Raw genomic sequence first — 21,217 nt, 5'->3', positions numbered from 1 at the left:
ACCGAATGGTAGCTCGTGTGGCTTTTCCCCAATGACTAATGAAATTTGCATTTCCCCAATGACTAATGATGATATATACTTTGTTTATGTTCTTATTGGTCATTTTATATCTTCTGAGTGAAGTGTCTGTTCAAGTCTTTTGTCCATTTTTTAAATTAGTGGTGTGTCTTTTTATTATTCTTTTGTAGGAGTTCCTTATACATTCCAGGTACAATCCTTTGTCAGATATATGCATTGCAAATATTTTCTCCCAGTCTATGACTTGCCTTTTCCTTTTCTTAATGGTGTCTTTGGATTAGTAGTTTTTAATTTTGATGAAGTGCAATTTATCAAGTTTTTCTTTTATGGTCCATGCTTTTTCTGTCCTATGTGACAAATTTTTGTCAACCCTAAATTTGCAAGGATACGCTCCTGTGTTTTCTTTTAGAAGCTTTATCGTTTTAGCCTTAACTTTTAGATTTGTGATCCAACTTGTATTATATTTTGTGGATAGTGTGAAGCAGGAGGAGAGGTTAATTTTTTCTATGTTGGCTCTGCCTTATTTTCCATCTTTTTACAATCCATTCTACTTCTCTCCATTTCTCACATTTGTACTTACAGTCCTCTTCCCAACACTGTGTCTCCCCGAGGAAGGATTGTGCATTCTTGTTTTTGAGGGCGTCTCTCTCCTTGGCCACTCCTGTCACCTTGTATTTCTGCCTCTCTCTTCCCCAGTGAGGCTTCTGGCTCTTCCCCCTTTGTCTCTCTAGTTTTTCTCTTCCAACTCTTTATACCCTTTATACCTATGCTATTCCAGTGTCCTACCCTCTCTGTCTCTTTGTGGTTTTTTTACCTCTCCCCTTTACCACAAAAACCAGATACGCTTTCTTGGTAAGTAAATGTCTCCTCACCCTAGACTCTGATCTACTCCTCTGCCCCTTGGGGAGAGGAGCAGGGTTCCTTGGGGCTCCCTGGGGCTTCCTTTCTGAATTATGAACACATGACACCCCCCTTTCTCCCTCCCTGTATGTGCTACCATACTCAGAGTCAGTCATCCAGGCAAATATTGGACTGTCAGTCAACCTTACTGCTTGTTCAGATTCTCGGGCACATTCATTCATCATTTCCTGGATTTTTATTGTACCATTTGGGTCACAAGATGAATCTTCTTCCCTTATACTCATCTGCATCCATCACTGATATGCTCTGGGATTCTAGCTCTAGGTAGGGTGTCACCTAGATCACGTTAGGAATGTTGAAGGATTTGTTTCCCCTTCCTTTCATACTGAACCTCTATTCTTTACCAATAACTACTACAAATCCTTCCACCATCCCATTCTCATTCCCACTATTCGTAGTGGTAGATGAATCTCTAAATATATTTTTGATACACTTTGTACTTGTTAATATACATTTTATACTTTTAGCTATTTGTCTTTATTAAAAAGAATAAGTATTATTATTAAAATACATCCGAATGTTACATAAATGTATTAATACCTCTATAAAATATATAATATCTGAGGTATAAATCCAAATTAAGGATACATATTAATGGCATTCTGCAAGGCCATTCTTTGGTTTTTTCTTACATTTGTCATTTCCAAGAGAAAAAAATCAACATTTAACAAATAACTAAATTTATTGTAGATCATTTGGCTTAAGGATGGAGACCTTTTCTTGGGCTTGAAGGCTGTTTCACTCATTGAATCACTAACTATCTTCACACCTCAGTTTCTTCTCCTGAAAAATGGGAATAACAAAACCCTTATGACAGGATTGTTATGAGAATTAAGTGAGATGCTACTGGTAAAGTGATACCTGGGTTATAGTAACTTAGCAAGAAATCATAATTTTCAATTAGTGTCTTACGTGTTAGAATGTAATGATTAATTATTAGTAATAATATGAATGAAAAGATGGTTAAAAGCTAGAAACGGTGCATACTGGTTACAAAAGTACATAAGGCATATGTAAGCATTAAACATGTTGATGCACATGAAGCGCTGACCTTACGCCTAGTGGTCTGTGAATGTTATGTGTTGTGACTATTGTCATAGTCAGAGTTATTACTGCCCTTTGTTCTCTTCGCCCCTTTTTACTCCTTCCCTTCTCCTTTCTTTCTTTTACTCCTTTCCTTCTCCTTTCCTTCTTTTCTACAGAACACCATCTCTTCCACACCCTGCACACAATTACTGCTCACTCTCTTCCTCTCTTTTCTTTTATTATGAGTACTGTTTACAACTGTTCCTCCTTTTGACACATCAAAGGCTTCCTCTTTGGACTTGTCACAAACCCTTACTCCTTCCCAGATCCACTGAATTCCTGGCTCACAATTACTGCTGTCAGTTCTCCCCCTTAATTCTGACTCATGGTTGCAGTGAGATCTTCTCTCTTGGGTTCATGTTCCATCTTCTTAGTTGTCACATCTGCCTAGCAATATTCTTGAATTCCAGATCTGGCTGGTTAATTGGGAGCCCATACAACACACCACTGCTCTGGCTTCCCCATCTCCTGCTGCATCCCTTCCCCAGGGTGCACTCTCCACCCAGGAGCTCAGTCCCCTGATCCCTGATCTCCTTTCCTCTTAGTAGATGAGACAGGAAGCTTCTATCAAGTCAGAATTACCTTGTTCATGGTTTAATTGTAAGTTGAATGTCTCCTTTGTCTCTCCTTCACCAACGCTTTGGTAATGGAAGTTTTCATGAATCACTGAGAAGAGAAAGGAAAGGCAATTAGAGATACCAGACAGTGACCAAGAGCTGCATCTCATAGTTACACACCAGGACATCCTTGACTCCCATAGTTCAGGGGGAACCTTCCAGCCCTCAGGGAACCCTGGACTTCAGTGGGTCTCACGTGACCTGTGGCTTGATGTTGCTCCTGGAAACTTACAGCTGTTCCACATCTAATGCACCTCTTAAGTTTTAAAAAAGAATGGACATATGAAGGAGAAAAACCATATGATCATCGCAATAGATGTAGAGAAAGCTTTTGACAAAATTCAACACCCATTTATGATAAAAACTCTCCAGAAAGTAGGCATAGAGGGAACTTACCTCAACATAATAAAGGCCATATATGACAAACCCACAGCCAACATCATCCTCAATGGTGAAAAGCTGAAACCATTTCCACTAAGATCAGGAACAAGACAAGGTTGCCCACTCTTACCATTATTATTCAACATAGTTTTGGAAGTTTTAGCCATTGCAATCAGAGAAGAAAAAGAAATAAAAGGAATCCAAATCGGAAAAGAAGAAGTAAAGCTTTCACTGTTTGCAGATGACATGGTACTATACATAGAGAATCCTAAACATGCTACCAGAAAACTACTAGAGCTAATCAATGAATTTGGTAAAGTAGCAGGATGCAAAACTGATGAACAGAAATCTCTTGCATTCCTATACAATAATGATGAAAAATCTGAAAGTGAAATTAAGAAAACACTCCCATTTACCACTGCAACAAAAAGAATAAAATATCTAAGAATAAACCTACCTAAGGAGACAAAAGACCCGTATGCAGAAAATTATAAGACACTGATGAAAGAAATTAAAGATGATACAAATAGATGGAGAGATATACCATGTTCTTGGATTGGAAGAATCAACATTGTGACAATGACTCTACTACCCAAAGCAATCTACAGATTCAATGCAATCCCTATCAAACGAACACTGGCATTTTTCACAGAACTAGAACAAAAAATCTCACAATTTGTATGGAAACACAAAAGACCCCGAATAGCCAAAGCAATCTTGAGAAAGAAAAACGGAGCTGGAGGAATCAGGCTCCCTGACTTCAGACTATACTACAAAGCTACAGTAATCAAGACAGTATGGTACTGGCACAAAAACAGAAATATAGATCAATCTAACAGGATAGAAAGCCCAGAGATAAACCCACGCACATATGGTCACCTTATCTTTGATAAAGGAGGCAAGAATATATAGTGGAGAAAAGACAGCCTCTTCAATAAGTGGTGCTGGGAAAACTGGACAGCTACATGTAAAAGAATGAAATTAGAACACTGCCTAACACCATACACAAAAATAAACTCCAAATGGATTAAAGACCTAAATGTAAGGCCAGACACCATCAAACTCTTAGAGGAAAACATAGGCAGAACACTCTAGGACATAAATCACAGCAAGATCCTTTTTGACCCACCTCCTAGAGAAATAGAAATAAAAACAAAAATAAACAAATGGGACCTAATGAAACTTAAAACTTTTGCACAGCAACGGAAACCATAAACAAGATGAAAAGACAACCGTCAGAATGGGAGAAAATATTTGCAAATGAAGCAACTGACAAAGGATTAATCTCCAAAACATACAAGTAACTCACACAGCTCAATATTAAAAAAAACAAACAACCCAATCCAAAAATGGGCAGAAGAACTAAATAGACATTTCTCCAAAGAAGATATACAGATTGCCAACAAACACATGAAAGGATGCTCAACATCATTAATCATTAGAGAAATGCAAATCAAAACTACAATGAGATATCATCTCACACCGGTCAGAATGGCCATCATCAAAAAATCTACAAACAATAAATGCTGGAGAGGGTGTGGAGAAAAGGGAACCCTCTTGCACTGTTGGTGGGAATGTAAATTGATATAGCCACTATGGAGAACAGTATGGAGGTTCCTTAAAACCTAACAATAGAACTACCATATGACCCAGCAATCCCACTACTGGGCATATACCCTGAGAAAACCATCATTCAAAAAGATTCATGTACCACAGTGTTCACTGCTCTATTTACAATAGCCAGGACATGGAAGCAACCTAAGTGTCCATCAACAGATGAATGGATAAAGAAGATGTGGCACATATATACAATGGAATATTACTCAGCCATAAAAAGGAACGAAACTGAGTTATTTGTAGTGAGGTGCATGGACCTAGAGACTGTCATACAGAGTGAAGTAAGTCAGAAAGAGAAAAACAAATACCATATGCTAACACATATATATGGAATCTAAAAAAAGAAAAAAAAATGGTCAGAAGAACCCAGGGGCAAGATGGGAATAAAGATGCAGACTTACTAGAAAATGGACTTGAGGATATGGGGAGGGGGAAGGGTAAGCTGGGACAAAGTGAGAGAGTGACATGGACATATATATACTACCAGACATAAAATAGATAGCTAGTGGGAAGCAGCCGCATAGCACAGGGAGATCAGCTCGGTGCTTTGTGACCACCTAGAGCGGTGGGATAGGGAGGGTGGGAGGGAGGGAGATGCAAGAGGCAAGAGATATGGGAACATATTGTATATGTATAACTGATTCACTTTGTTATAAAGCAGAAACTAACACACCATTGTAAAGCAATTATACTCTAACGAAGATGTTAAAAAAAAAAAAAGAATGGACAGTGGAAAAGTTGTAGATAGTGGTCAACCCCCTTCAAAATGATCAGAAAACAGTGAAAGCCAATTTAAAGTAAATAATACACATGGAATGTGTTTTGTAAATTCTATGTGCAACTAAGACCAGGGAAGAAGCAGAGGGATTTCTTCAGGACAAAGCTAATATTTCTAGAGAAATACACCTACATTACAGAAGAAAAGCCCTAACATCTTTCGAAGATGGAGATTTAGCAGGAAGGAAGGAAAGGAGGGAGAGAGGAAGGAAGGAAGAAAGGAAGGAAAAAAGACCTTGGGTCAGGGAAGAAGACCTGGTTATAAAGAGACATACAGTGAAGAGGAACTAGTACTTCCCTCGGGTAAGATGGGTGGGGAGAAATCCAGAAAACAAGGAAAGACACGTTCTGAAAGACACAGACAGGAAATGAAAATTTTCTGAAAGGCACAGATGGGAAGTGAATACTAACACAACTGTACCTCCTGGGGGCAATACCCACTGAGGGGTCAGGGCAGTAGGGAGCTGCTTTTTCCATCCCCAAGACATGTTGACTTCATGCCCAGGCCAACTTTGGAAGAGGACACGGGGGTAAATGTTATGTGGGTGAGAGGTTTAGAGAACATAAGGAGGCCTAGGCATGAAGTCAACATGTCCTGGGGATGGAAAAAGCATCTCCTTACTGCCCTGACCCCTCAGTGGGTATTGCCCCCAGGAGGTACATTTGTGTTGCAGGCATTTCAATGATGGGGGACAGGGGGCTTCTCTGACCCCTCTTACCAGCATCTTGGCTCTGGGCCGCTGACCCTAAGCTCCTGTGGACAAAAGGGTCTGGGAGGCACCAGCGGCAGCCTCCCCTGGGGACAGGTGGGCAGCTGCGCTGAGCCAGGCAGTGGGCAGTGCAGCTTGCGGGCAGCAGCAAGCCTCACGTGTAGGAGATCTCAGCACAGGAAGCCCCGGAAACTAACACATGTGATGTGGGTCCTGGGGTCCAGGGAGGGGGATCGCTACAATACAAGGAGAGGATCAGAGCCCCTGAGATGTGGGCAGTAAAGGTAAATGCCATTCCCTTCCTACCCATGGCCTGGGGATGTTCTGGCTACAAATATAATATTGACTTGAAATTTGTGGCTAGGTATTTGATTTCCTTTATTCCTTTTTCTGACTTAGATATCGCATTGGAGAAATGAGATAGCTCTTATTTTACAAGATATAATTTTCACAAATAAACACATCTCATTCTTTATACTGACTTCTTTTACTTTTTCTCTGTTTAAAAATCCTTTATTACTTCTTTATTTCCCAAATAATAAACTTCAAATTCCTTGGCATAGGGTGTTAGACCCTCAAAAATCACCTCCAACTCCCCTTTCCAGAACGAGCTTCCAAGCCCTCCCACCCATGCTCCGTTTTTCAGCCACATGGTTCTGCAGGTCCACTGTTCCTTTCCTACTTTGTAGCTTTCACATGCTGCCCCCTCCCCAATGCATGGGTATGTGCTGGCCTTCTCTTGTGAATTCTCCATTCTTTGTTCAGGCACAGGACTGCATTGAATGACAAATCTTTCAATACAAAGAAAATATTTCCATCTTTGAACATGTCTGCAAGTATCAGATAGGGCTACGGCTACTTCCTTTCCTACAAAAGGCATAATTCATGCCTTCCTCCAGAAAAGTAGAGACTCAAGTCCTATGTTTCTCAGCACCAAATTCAGGTCCTGGCTGAGCAATCATTTGTGGGATTACTTGGCTAAGGTATCACCCCCACTATGTGTAAGCTCCATGAGGACACAAGTCATGTGTGTTTTCTTCTCTATTGTATTCTCTCCCTGCCTGCCATGTAGTAGTCACTCCATATAATAACTGTCAAATATAATGAAGAGTGAATGAATGAATCAGTGAATGAAGTGGACTTGAACCCCAAAAGTTTTGAAAGTTGTCATTACCATTTTGGAAGTTTCTGCAAATCTGAAGTAAATCAGGATAGGCCTTCAGGTTAACTCTGCTGAACAGGGCATCCAGAATTGTCTTGTCAAATTTCTTCTCCAGTTCACTGAGAGCATCATACACCACTCTTTCCACCGGGACCAGATTTCCACAAGCTTCTTGAAAATGCTTAAAAATATTGAATGGTGAATTATGTAGCTTTGAGTGTATGGGTTATAGGAGACTTGGATTATAAATAGACTAATTGTTCTCTGGTGAAATATTAGAATGTTACATATATTTGGATGACTTCTAAAATATTCTCCATCATAAAAATAGACTCTTATTTTGTTAACCTGCCTCTCTGACATTGATGGCCACTTAAGAGAGCAATTTTGAAGAATAAAAGTTGGTTCAAAGTAGAATGCTGTGTGGGGGCTTTAAGAGCCTGGCCAGGATGCTTCAGGAGTAGCCCTTACTGGTACAGAGAGGCCATTTAGTTGACCAGACTATAACCACTGCCCTTCCCTCCAGGAAACCATGTAACCGCTCTCCCCTTCTGTGAATGTTGCCAAAGGGCAAAGAAAATTCACAAAGACAAAAAGAAGACTTGTCCTCAGTAACCCCAGGAAGGCCCATTGTTAACCTTTACCTGTACTCTGTATCCGGAAGTGTCTAAAGTGCAAGAAACGATTTGGAGAGAGAGCAGCAAGCATCTGCTTCCAAATTTATCCTACCGTGACACGACTTCCCTATGAGTTCAATCACTTCAGGTTCGAGTGCGTAAAATAAGGAGGCTTTGTAATGAAATGTTGCCCAACTCACTTATTTGCTTTAATTTTGTTATTGTTATCATATTGTATCAAAATATCTAAGATGCTCCCTACCTACTCACAATTCCAATGTTGCCACATCTCCATTGCCACGCACCTCCCCCGTTTACTACAGACGAAGGGATGTTGTCTGTGATGCCGCTTCTCCTCTCACCTCCGAACTTATAGGATGGCAAACGTCCCTGTTCATAGGAGGACCTTTAGCCTGCTCATTGCATCCTAAATTTGGCAGGTTATCAAGAGGGAATTCTCCTCACTTACCTTGTACATCTGCTCAGGGATGAAGCCCCGATCTCGGAGGCCCATGAGGAAAGGAAACGGCTTTGTTATTGCACTTGCAATCTCCACCTTATTTTCTCTGAAGAGTCTGAATATGAACTCATAGAAGAACTGCACCTCTGGGTTCTGCTCCTCTGGGTTCTGGTCCCCTGTGATCATTCTGAGAAACAAAGACACAATATGAAAGTAGACGTTGAGTTTCCGAGAGGCCCATGGAGGTCAGAAGATTTTATTTTATTTATTTATTTTTTACAGCTTCTGAATGTTTTTATATATGAAATTATATATTACAATGACTATTCTTTTTTCTACATGAATATTTACTACATATATTTTTTATACAATTTTTAAAGGTTACACTCCATTTACAGTTATGACAAAATATGGTCTATAATTCCCCGTGTTATACAATATATCCTTGTAGCCTATGTTACACCCAATAGTTTGTATCTCACAGTCCATCACCCCTAAATTCCCGCTTCCCCCTCTCTCCCTACTGGTAACCACTAGTTTGTTCTCTATATCTGTGAGTCTGCCTCTTTTTTGTTACATTCATTAGTTGGTTGTATTTTTTTACATTCCACATATAAGTGATACCATCCAGTATTTGTCTTTCTCTATCTGACTTATTTCACTTAGTATAGTGCCCTCCAAGTCCATCCGTGTTGTGGCAACTGGCAAAATTTCATTCATTTTTTTATGGCTGAGTAGTATTCCATTGCATACATATACACTACATCTTCTTTATCTGTTCATCTGTTGATGGACACTTAGGTTGCTTCCTTATATTGGCAATTGTAAATAATGCTTCTAGGAACATTTGGGTGCATGTATCTTTTCTAATTGGTGTTTTTTTTTTTTTTTTTTTTTCAGATATATACCCAAGAGTAGAATTGCTAGGTCATATGGTGGTTCTATTTTTAGTTTTTTGAGAAACCTTCATGCTGTTTTCCACTGTGGCTGCACCAATTTACATTCCCACCAACAGTGCAGGAGGGTTCCCGTTTCTCCACATCCTAGCCGACATCTGTTATTTGCATTCTTTTTGATGATAGGTACTCAATGGAGGGCCAACGTGTATAAAATGATGTTCTTGTGCAAGGACCAGAATAGATGGGATTTATTTACTTAGAGAATAATCAAGGGTGCAATAGAAGAATACACTGGGCTTAAGGAAGGCTTGTACATAGAAGTGAAAGAGTTTACCCTGTGCTAATCAAAACTACTGTAAAAAGACTTTCACCCAAACTCTCTACGGAAAACACTGAATTTTAAAATTGTAAAAGCTTTACAGGAATTTATATGATACTCAGATGGCTAATTTTATGTCTCAACGTGGAGGGTTTGGGGTATAAGACTAACATTTTATTTTAAATTGGTGAACTTTGAGTAAGCAGTTTGCCCTCCATAATGTGGGTGGGCCTCATCCAATCAGCTGAAGGCCTGAATAAAACAAAAAGACCAGCCTCCCTGAGTAAAAAGGAATTCTCCAGCTGACTGCTTTCAGAGACTCTGCTGGGTCTCTAGCCTGCTGGTGCATGGCAGACTTTGGACCTGCTGGCCTCCATTAATGTGTGAGCCAATTCCTTACAATAAATATCTCTTTCTCTCTCTATATACGCACACACACACACACACACACACACTCACACACACACAGCCTATTGGTTCTGTTTCTCTGAAGAGCCCTGATGAATACACATTACAAAAAAAAAAAGTTACAGACAAAGAAATAAAAAAACAAACTGAGATAATACTACAGAACCTACCACTGAACTGCAAGTCTTCTTAGTTAATAACAAATAGAATAAATCTCAGGAAGGTGTAAAGGAGCTAGACCTCTCCCATCTGTAACTGCGGAGGCAGGAATGGCATTCCACATCATAAAATTAGGTCAAAGACACTCCTCTGATAAAGTCTCAATTAATACTGAGAATACGTCTTTTTCTTTGGTCTAATATAGAGACTTGTGTGAATATTCAAAACTAGGACAGGTTGCTCTATATCTAAACCTGCCTGTGGAAGTGTTATATACATGAAGAAATATAAGACCTCTGGATTTCAAACATAACCACACCTGTGAGAAGTAGTTTAGAGACTCAAAAAGCTTTATAATTCTGATTCTTACTTGATAAATTGTTCCCCTTGCTGATAATGTCTTAATAAACTTCTCTGTATTTCTAAAAGTTGTGAAGACTCATAGGATTTTTTTTCCCACCATAAAAGGGTCATTGGAACTTCCCATTCTCCAAATATGCATCAGGATAGAATAAAATCCATTCCTTCACTGAATTCCTTAAAAAAAATGTTTTTGCTTAAAGATAGTTGATTGAAAACAAGTGCTTTCCCCCTCTCTCACTGGAGAGTCCTCTAAAATGACAGTAAAGAAATTAGAGTCACAATGACAAAGAGAAGACGATTGGACGAAAAACTTAAACCAAAGTCTGAAAAAGAAAAAGTAGTCAGAGCATTCATCATTATTGCTGGTGGAGGATCCTCCTAGAGGTCAGAGAGGGGCCCAGTGTGTCTTACAGGCCCCTGGGGAGGTAGTGGAGGTGGGGAAGAAGATGCAAGAATGAAAACAGAGGGATTGTTTGAAAGGAGAAAATACAAAACAATGTGCTCCCCAACTCCTCCCTGACCCCACCATACATAACTCCTGCATCCAGGCAAGAAACTAGAGGTTTCCTCTTAAGAAAAATGTAAATGACTCAGAAAAATGGTCTTCACCTTCGGGCATTTGGGACTTACCCAGCAAAGTCACAGGTTTTCAAGCCCATCTCATTAAATGCAGTTCCAAGCTAGCTTATCAGTGCCTCACCCTTAAGAATGAACAAACAATAACAGGCCACAGATACTTGTGGAAACTAACAGCACAAAGGGGCAGAGGGCAAAAATGACTCCAGAACAAATAGAAATATTACAGGGAACAGAAGAGAGTTTCTAAAAAACAATTTTCATACACATTGGAGATGATATTATGTCCAGGATGACATGAAGAAAAAACAAGAAAATAAGATAATGGGCCTGGAAATTTAAAGTGATTGCTGAAATTTTTTTAAAAAGTTTAACTAAAATGGTCATAAGATAAAGACAAGGGAATTTCCCCAGCACATAGCTGGAAAAAAAAAAATTCTAAAGGAAACATGAAAAGTAAATTTGAAACATCTAAATGTCTAAAGTAGTCACTCAAGTGTGTAGATAAGGAAGTAAAAGGAAATGACTAAAAAATATACCCCCTGTTCAATCATTCATGTGTGAAGGCAAAATAGCTGTGCAGAGGCTCAGAAAACATTTTACTCATGCACCCTCTGTGTTGGTCACACAGTTTTCAATGCTCTATTTTCTTTACTTCTGGGGAAAGGTAGGGTTGCACCCTCCTGCCTCCTCGGGCTGATGGGTGTAGCTTTGGCAGAAGAATTTGGAGCCAGCACCTGTGAGCCATGCTCACTGTTTCTCTGCTACGGTGGCTGTCATTTCAGATGGCAGCTGTTCATCAGCTAGAGACAGTCCAAGATGAGGGTTCCCTTAAGCAGCTGGTGACCCACTGAGATTTTAGAAATGTTTGTTCCAATAGAATAATCTACCCCATTCTTACTGACATACTGTCGGGAACAAATTATTTGCTGATACCCTACAATAAGAGAATCAGGAAATCAATACCAGCAAAGTTCTGTTATATCAATGAAAGAAGTGGAAGACACCACTAAAACCAGTTAACATACTGACCTCTTAGATATACAGAATGGACTTGAGGACACAGGGGGTGGGGGCGGAGGGGGAAGCTGGGGGGAAGTGAGAGTAGCATCGACATATATACACTACCGAATGTAAAATAGATAGCTAGTGGGAAGCAGCAGCATAGCAGGGAGATCAGCTCGGTGCTTTGCGATGACCTAGAGGGGTGGGATAGGGAGGGTGGAAAGGAGGCTCAAGAGGGAGGGGACATGGGGACATGCGTACGCATATGGCTGATTCACTTTGTTGTACAACAGAAACTAACTCAGTATTGTGAAGCAATTACCCTCCAATAAAGGTCTATTAAAAAAAAAAATACTGTGAGTGTGTTTCATGTTTGGTAATTGCAATCATTGTTGCTTTTGTTGTGGTCATCCATGTACAATGCTTGGTGTCAGTCTATTTATCTCTTGTAAAAATAAAATACAGTGTGTGTGTGTGAAAAAAAAAAAAATACTGACGTCTAAAAATTGTAAATTTCATTTGAGAAAAAAAAGTACATCTCAAAAATTATTTTAGAACAGTGATTCTCAAAGCATGGTCTGGGGACCCTGGGATTTTGTGCAAGACCCTTTCAGGTGTCATCAAAGTCAAAACTGTTTTCATATAATACTAAGATGTTATTTACCCTTTTTCTCTCTCATACTCTCACAAATGTATAGTGGATTTTTCCAGAGAATACACGGCCTGTGGTATCACAATAGATTGAATGCAGAAGCAGATAGGAGAAACCAGCTGTCTTCTACAGAACTAGCTATTAAAGAGATTTGCAAAACTGTGAAGGGTGGCTAATCTCACTAATTTAGTTTATTGTATAAGACAGTTATTTTTCATAAAATAGGTCATTTTTGTTAGCAGGTAGTGAGTTCATTATTATTATTATTTTAAAATGAATAAATAAATATATTTAAGTGTTCAAAGTTCAACTTTCTAATATGGTAGATAGTAATAGGTATAACCTACATCAGCAAAAACTAGCTCTTTGGATTCTCAATAATATTCAAGAATGTAGAGGGGTCTTAAAATCAAAAATTTGAGAAGCCTTGTTCTAGAAAGAGGATATATACTGTATGCAGTAGTAAAATTATAGTAATCTTAATCTAAAACTTCAGAGTATATTAAAAACTTTAACAAACTGAAACTGGGCAAGTTAAAAAACTGAGTTAAATGATTTATTTCAAAGATGCTAAATTCAAATGGCATGGTTTCACATTTGATGCTATCAATCAGAGAAATATTGGGTTGGCCAAAAAGTTCATTTGGGTTTTTCTATAACATCTCATGGGAAAACCCGAATGAAATTTTTGGCCAACCCAATATATATCTGAGAATTAATTAGAAATCATAAGGGTAACAAATAGAGTCAAAATGAGACTATAAATCTTACAAAAGAATAAAAGTAAAGAAAACATACTGTTTTTCTTAAACAGAGAAAACAAAGAGACATTAGATATTAAAAGTGCCCCCAAAATTTATAAGCAAAAGATATATGTCATTTAAAACAGATTAAATTACCATCTTAGAGTATGAATGAAATAAAGTATAAATAGAGTCTAACTACCAAAGACACACAAAAAACAAAGTGACATTAAAAATGTTAAAAGTTAAAAAATGGGCATGTGACATTAGACAAAGGCAAACAAGATAGAAAGCAAAATTCACAATATATCTATTTCAATAACAACATTTAAGACTGCTAATAGACAAATCTTTCATGGTCGTTACAAAATTTCACTTTCAATTTTTAACTCCTCAAGTATATTTAAAAAGATATGTGGGATAAAAGTTTTTAAAATTGCAAAAATATGTATTAATAACTCAGTTGTAAACACAAGAACATACCAAGTATTTGGCCCTGAATTGATCTAAATAATAAAGAAAAATTGAATAGGTACATGCTCTAGCTATAAGACGATATTACAATAAATCAAAATTTTAAAACAAAAATTTTGTTTTAAGAAACAAATCTAACTTGCAGTGGTTTAAAAAGTTCATTTTTGGCTTCAGCTCTAACATTGCAGAGACCTTGGAAGTCATCACTCCTATCCTTACAAAAATAAAAAAGCTGAAAAAACTGAAAATCAATGAATTTCAGGCACGTACAGGAAAATTGAGGCCATAGGTCAAACTGTCACCCCAAAAACTGGATTGATAGACAGGTCCAGAGAATCACAGATGAGATCAGCTACCTGGAATGGAAGCCACTAGAGCCATAGACCATAGGAACACTTAAATGATAAGTTTGATGACTTGCTGGAGGCTGAGTGTGGACTTACATGAGAATGAGAAACTCCTAGGGACCACTGTCTTAGGAGAGCCCCCAATCTTTTGTGGGTTTTACCTCCAGGAACCCCACCAGGTACTCATGGTGAAGAGCCAAGAAAAATCCTCTGCTCTGGCAGAGGGAGAGGGGAAAAGGAAACTTTTTAAAACAGCCCAGAGCATTCTCCATAACAACGGTCTACTCTCCAGAAGAAAACGCTTTGCCCAAGCCTTATCTGACCTAGGGGAAGGTCAGTTACCAAAATCCAGCTCCTTCTAGGCTTCTGTCTCATTTAATGGGGTAAGGGAAGGGGAAATAGCTAAGAAATCATTCTAAAATTTACAGTCCAGGAACACAGTTCCACTACAAGATTGAGATTTAATCATAAGATTAAAGAATGCTTTCTCTCCCCAGTACCCTACCACTACATCAATAGGGCTCCAGTATAATAATTGAGGATTACAGCTGAAAGAGCTGCAAGGCTCTATTTAATGACCTCTTAGGGAAATCCAAAGAAAATAGGGGACACAAAATGAGAACATTAGAGGAATTTGAAGCCTCTGTCACCTAAAGCCAGAAAAAACATTAAACATGGCCCACCTCCTAGCCAGGTTAACATAAAACTTCACAGTAAACATTTATTTGCCTCAGTTTCTATTATCTGATACATCACATCTGGCTTTCAAAAAAATTACAAGGCATACCAAAAGACAAAAAACAGTCTGAAGAGACAAAGCAATCATCAAAACCAGACTCAGATATGACAGGTTTTCAAATTATCAGACAGGAATTTAGAATAACTATGACTAATTAATATGTTAAGGGCTCTAATGGCAAAAGCAGACAACATGCAAGAACATACGGCTAAGTAAGGAAAAAGATGGAAACTCAAAGAAATAACGAAAAGGGAAATGCTAGAAATCAAAAACACTACAACGGAAATGGAGAATGCCTTTGATGGGCTTATCAGTAGATTAGACATGGCTGAAGGAAGAATCAATGAGTTGAAGATATGTCAATAGAAATTACTTAAAATACAAAGAGAAAAAGTATAAGGAGAAAAAAACACAACAGAACACAATATCCAAGAATACCAAAAAGAATAGATATATATAAGTGGAATACCAGAAGGAGAAGAAAGAGAAAAGAGAGGAGAGGAAATACTGGAAGTAGTAATGGCCAAAAATTTTCCAAAATTAATAACAGACAACAAACCACAGATCGAAGAACCTCAGCAAACACCAAACTAGATAAATACCAAGTATCTATGAGTCATTTCATATTCAAACTGAAGAAAACCAAAGACAAAGAGAAAATGTCTCCCCCAAGGAAGAGAGGGGGAGAGGGGGCAGGGAGCCTTACCCTTGGAGAAACAAGGATAAAAATTACATCAGATTTCTCATCAGAAACCATGCAAGAGAAAATGTAGATAAAAATTTGAAGTGATAAAAAAAATTTTTTTAAAAACCCTCCAATCTGGACTCTTATATCCTTTGAAATTAAGAATTCAGAGCCAGCACTTGGTTAACTATGTTCACTGTTTTCTCAAACAAACAAAAACTGAGGTAATTTATTGCCAGAAGATTTACCATGAAAGAAATGTTAAAAGAAGTTCTTCAGGCAGAAGAAAAATGATATGGGTCAGAAACTCATATCTACATGAAGAAAGGAAGAGCATCTGAGAAGGAATAAATGGAATAAAGGAATAGGAATAAATAACTAAAAATTTTTTTCCTATTCTAAGTTGATCTAAGAAATAGCTGTTTGTTCAAAGTGATAAGAACAACTATGTGATTTATAGTAAATGGATAAGTGAAATGACAGACAGCAGTGTTAAAAAGGACAGGAGGGAGGAACTGGTAACATTCTGTTGTAAGATGCATGCACTGACCATGAAGCAGTATATTGTAATTTACAGTGGATATGGCTAGTTGTAAATATATATTGCCAACGCTGGGGAAACCAATAAAATGTTTTAAAAGAAGTATAATCAATATACTAAGAGAGATGAGAAAATGGAGCCACAAAATGCTCAATTAAAACCAAAAGGCAGAAAAAGAAAGGAAGAAAAAATGGAAGCAAATACAAGTACAATGAATAAAAAACAGTTACAAATAAAAAAAACAGTTACAAACAGTTATAAAATATAAAAAACAGTTACAAATATGGTAGATTTTAATTCACCATATGAATAATCACTTTAAATGTGAATGGTCTAAATACACCAATTAAAAGACAGAAATTGACAGAGTGAAAAAAAATAACACCCAACTATATGTTGCCTTTAAGAAAGCCACTGTAAATATAAAACATAGATAGGTTAAAAGTGAAGGGCTGGGGCTTCCCTGGTGGCGCAGTGGTTGAGAATCTGCCTGCCAATGCAGGGGACACGGGTTCGAGCCCTGGTCTGGGAAGATCCCACATGCCGCGGAGCAACTGGGCCCGTGAGCCACAACTACTGAGCCCGCGCATCTGGAGCCTGTGCTCCGCAACAAGAGAGGCCGCAATAGTGAGAGGCCCGCGCACCGCGATGAAGAGCGGCCCCCGCTTGCTGCAACTAGAGAAAGCCCTCGCACAGAAACGAAGACCCAACACAGCCAAAAATAAATAAATTAATTTAAAAAAAAAAAAGTGAAGGGCTGAAGATATGCCATGACAACGTTAATCAAAAGAAAGTTGTGGTAGCTATATTAATTTCAGAGAAAGACTTCAGAGCAAGGAAAATTGTCAGAGACAAAGAGGGGCATTATATAAAAATAAAGGGTCAATTTCTCCAAGAAGACTCAGCAATCCTCAATGTGTAGGCAACTAACAAAATAGTATCAAAGTACGTGAGACAAAAATTGATAGAACTACAAGAAGAAACAGACAAATCCACTCTTGGATTTAGAGAATTCAATACCCTTTTTTTAGTAATTGGTAGAATAAGTAGGCAGAAAGTCAGTAAGAATACAGTGACCTGAACAGCACCATCAATTAATCTGATTTAACTGACACTTATAGACTATTCTATTCAACAATGACAAAATATACACACCACTCAAGTTCATGTGGAATATTTACCTAAATATACCACATTCTCAGCTGTAAAACTCATCTTAACAAATTAAAAAGAAAAGAAATCAGGAAAATTATGTTCTCAGACCACAATGGAATTAAAGTAGAAATAACAGAAATAGAGCTAGAAAATTCCAAAATACTTAGAAACTAAACAGCATACTTCTAGGATCAAAGAAGAAGTCTCAAGAGAAATCTAAAAATAACTTGGACTAAATTAAAATGAAAACACAGCTTAACAAAATTTATGGAATGCAGCACAAAAGTGCTTAGAGAGAAATGTGTAGCATTCAAATGTATATATCAGAAGAAAGATCTAAATCAATAATTTAAGCTTCCCTCTGAAGAAACTAGAGAAGAAGGAGAAGTTTAAGCCTCATTCAAGCAGAAGACAGGAAATAATAAAAATCAGAGTAATAATCAATAAAATTGAAAACGGGAAAACATTAGGAAAAAAATCAATGAAACCAAAAGCTGATTTTTTTTAATCAATAAAATTGATAAACTTCTAGCCAGGCTAACAAAGAAAAAAGGAGAAGACAGAAATTGCCAATATCAAAACAAAAGAGTGGTCATCGCTATTAATCCCACGAACATTAAAAAATAATAAAGAAATAATACTATGGACTACTCTATCCTTACAAATTTGATAAAAGATAAAATGGACAAATTCCTTAAAAGAAACAAACTGCCAAAACTCACACAGAGAGATAGATCATCTGAATAGGCCTATATCTATTAAAGGAATTGAATCAAATATTAATAGCTCTCCAAAAAAGAAAGTACCAGGCCCAGATGGTATCACTAGTGAATTCTACCAAACCATTTCAACTATAATCTCTTCCAGAAAATATAAGCAGAAGCAACACCTCCTAAGCCATTCTATGAGGTCAGCATTACCCCACCCTCACCTCTCGCTGCCCTTCTTTTCCTGCCTGGAGGCCAAAGGTTGGCTGGACTTCGAGCTCCGCTGGCTCGTCTTCGCACCTCTCAGGAGCAGGTGGGTAGCAGAGGCGGGATGTACTGTCACCCTCCAAGAGAAAGGGTGCTGGGCGCTAAGGACCTGCCAGACTGCACCGCTGCCAGTGGCAATGCCGCTGCCTTCTTGGGGCCCAGCCAGCGCCAGAGATAGCCCCAGCTTAGAGGAGTTTTCACACACTTTAATATTGCTTTAATTTTTACCAACAATAATGGATCGATGACGGACAATAATATCTTCTCTTTTTAAAAGACAAATTTCCCTCCTTCTCTAACCAGATGTGTAATACATCCCAGAATAGAAAAAGCAACGGCCCCCTCCCTGCCTGTTTGCATTCATGCATGTTGAGCCCCATCTACTTTCAGTTCCTCCTATCGAGTGTTCAGAGGTACGGAGTTGACTCTCAGACTCAGGGACACACAGATGGGCTCTGACAAAACTGGTCCCCCACTACCCAGAAACTAGAAAAAGGTTTTACAACAGTTGGGAGTTAGATTTGGATGTAAATTTGTCTGAAAAGACTCTTACCGACAGAGCTGTCTTCGGAGGTAGGGATCAAGGAGGTTATGGGGGAAATGAGAGGGCTCAGAGGGCACAATGAATCATCCAGCCTTGTAGCAAGCCCCAGAGGGACCAGGGAATTCCACCAGTGCCCACCCAGCTGCATGGCAGTTACAAGAAAAGAAGAAGGTGATGTGAGTCAGGGTGTCCTTAAGTTTCCACTGCAACGGCTAATCCACTGCAATTTTTGAAATCTTACTTCCTCACTGTTTATTGATTTGTCATCCATTCTGTTTATACCTATAGACCGAGGCTGGGAAGACAGAAATAATGAGTGTAGATGCCAGCCTTAGGAGAGATGCTGGACACAGGGGGCCAGAACTAACCTGCAGCTGAGGGGGGTACCTGCACTTGCCATCTTCTCCTTAGGCCATACGGCTGGCCTAAGATCACTCTTGATTAGATTTTCACTGCCTCTGTCCTTTCCAGGAGCTCTGACAAGGAAGTTTGCCCATTGATGGATCCCTCGGGTGCGGCACCTAAAGGGTAAAAGGAAAGTGAAATAGCTGAACCGTTTGACGTGGCTGCACCACCACACTGGTCTTCCCTCCACCCACTCTCAGCCCCGGGGAGGAGGAGCGGGGCCATTTCCTGGCATCCAGGGAAGAGAGGGGACTACTCGTTCCCGCAAAGGAAAGAGGGCAGCAAAGTCTCTTGAACTCAAACAGATCAAATTTGTTTTGAGGTGACATGGCATAGTGGCGAGGGGGAGGAAGAAAATGCCACATTTGCTCCTGCGTCTCGCCAAGGTGGCTGTGAGACGAAAAAAGAAAAAGCCAGACATTTCAGATCTTCTCTTAGGCCCATGGGCGGGCCAAGCACAGGACTGAGCCTGCACTGGATGAGTTAGACCCAGTGTTCAGACACAGGACTGGAGAGAGCCGAAATGCTGGGGAAAATAGTCTTCAAATTTCTGGAAAGCAACCAGAGGCCAGAAAGAACCCTCCCAATTCCTACAACCAGAAGGAAGTGCTAAGTTTGGGCAGAGAAGCCTGATGTGCAAGTCTAAGTTTTCTTGAATATGTGGGCACTTTACAAATGTAGCCAGGAGTGCTTGGGAAAAAACTAAGCTCCAAATAGCCACTGAAATCTCAAAGAAAGTGACAGCCTTCTCATTAGAGGAGGAAAGGTTTGGAACTGAGACTACCTACACCTTAAAGAATAATGTGGGCTTCCCTGGTGGTGCAGTGGTTGAGAATCTGCCTGCCAATGCAGGGGACACGGGTTCGAGCCCTGGTCTGGGAAGATCCCACATGCCGCGGAGCAACTGGGCCCGTGAGCCACAACTACTGAGCCTGCGCGTCTGGAGCCTGTGCTCCGCAACAAGAGAGGCCACGATAGTGAGAGGCCCGTGCACCGCGATGAAGAGCGGCCCCCGCTCTCCGCAACTAGAGAGAGCCCTCGCACAGAAACGAAGACCCAACACAGCCATAAATTAATTAATTAATTAATTAATTAAAAAAAAAATAATGTGATGATGCTAGGTAACAAGTGTGTTACATTTATGTTTGTACATAATTTTTTCACTTATACCCAGCCCTCATTTTGTAAAGGATTTGGAGCAATTTAGAAAAACACACTGCATCGGCATAAAGTTGAAAGATAAAGAAATGGGAGCAAAGCACAAATAAAATTAATAAACAAAACCAGAGGACTAGAAACCCAGGCAGGACAATGGGTCAAAGACAGAGATGAACGGGAGTCAAGGTATCTGTAGAATCCAAGGTCTTGGTCAGGGCCGTGGGCTAAAGCAGGTGAGAACTGGGAAGCCTCAAAGTAGTAAGTTTCCAAAGTATGTTCCACTGAATCTGCCTTCTTCTGGCTCATTATAGATGTGCTAGAAAATTTGCATAAATATGTTTGCCAAGTGTAGGGGACAAAAGATTTCTACCCCTCTGCCCTTGTCTGTTCTCTTTCCCCCAAAAAAGTGAACACAAATCTGGCTGGGACAGATTCCAAATTCCAGGACATGATGAGGCCAGTGGGCAGGGTTCGTGTGCCTACCAGCTGCTACACACACGTGGGACTGCCTGCCTCTCTCTCTCCCTCACGTTGGTGGGCAAAGAGGCTAGTAAGCTATGTCTCCGTTGGACACCACTGTTCCCGGCTTTTGGCCTCCGTTGGGCACAGTGTCCCCGACAAGGCCTGACACAGACTAGACCAGCTGACATAAATATGCCAGCTTCTTTGCTTATAAGCACAAGGCCTTTGGTGTTCCTCACCTGA

At 39.4% G+C, this 21,217-nt stretch overlaps 1 protein-coding gene across 16 annotated transcripts in view; it reads right to left on the bottom strand.

The window, feature by feature from the left end:
• Positions 1 to 21,217, bottom strand: part of LOC309663071 (nuclear body protein SP140-like) — a 77,699-nt gene that overhangs the window by 54,218 nt on the left and 2,264 nt on the right. For 13 of the 16 annotated variants that reach the window (XM_082466406.1, XM_082466416.1, XM_082466420.1 and 10 more), the window contains exons 2-5: positions 19,318 to 19,470; positions 8,376 to 8,553; positions 7,302 to 7,470; positions 2,608 to 2,691 (exon numbers count right to left, since the gene is read on the bottom strand). In XM_082466406.1, coding sequence (XP_082322532.1) covers positions 2,608 to 2,691; positions 7,302 to 7,470; positions 8,376 to 8,553; positions 19,318 to 19,349 — 463 coding nt within the window. In that variant the 5' untranslated portion in view covers positions 19,350 to 19,470. The remainder of the gene's footprint in view (positions 1 to 2,607; positions 2,692 to 7,301; positions 7,471 to 8,375; positions 8,554 to 19,317; positions 19,471 to 21,217) is intronic. The other 3 variants (XM_082466415.1, XM_082466409.1, XM_082466412.1) reach the window with 1 other exon arrangement.

Source organism: Balaenoptera physalus (genome assembly GCF_965194825.1).
Source record: "Balaenoptera physalus genome assembly, chromosome: 6".
NCBI lineage: Eukaryota > Metazoa > Chordata > Mammalia > Artiodactyla > Balaenopteridae > Balaenoptera > Balaenoptera physalus.
This window is presented reverse-complemented; position numbering and strand designations above follow the sequence as displayed.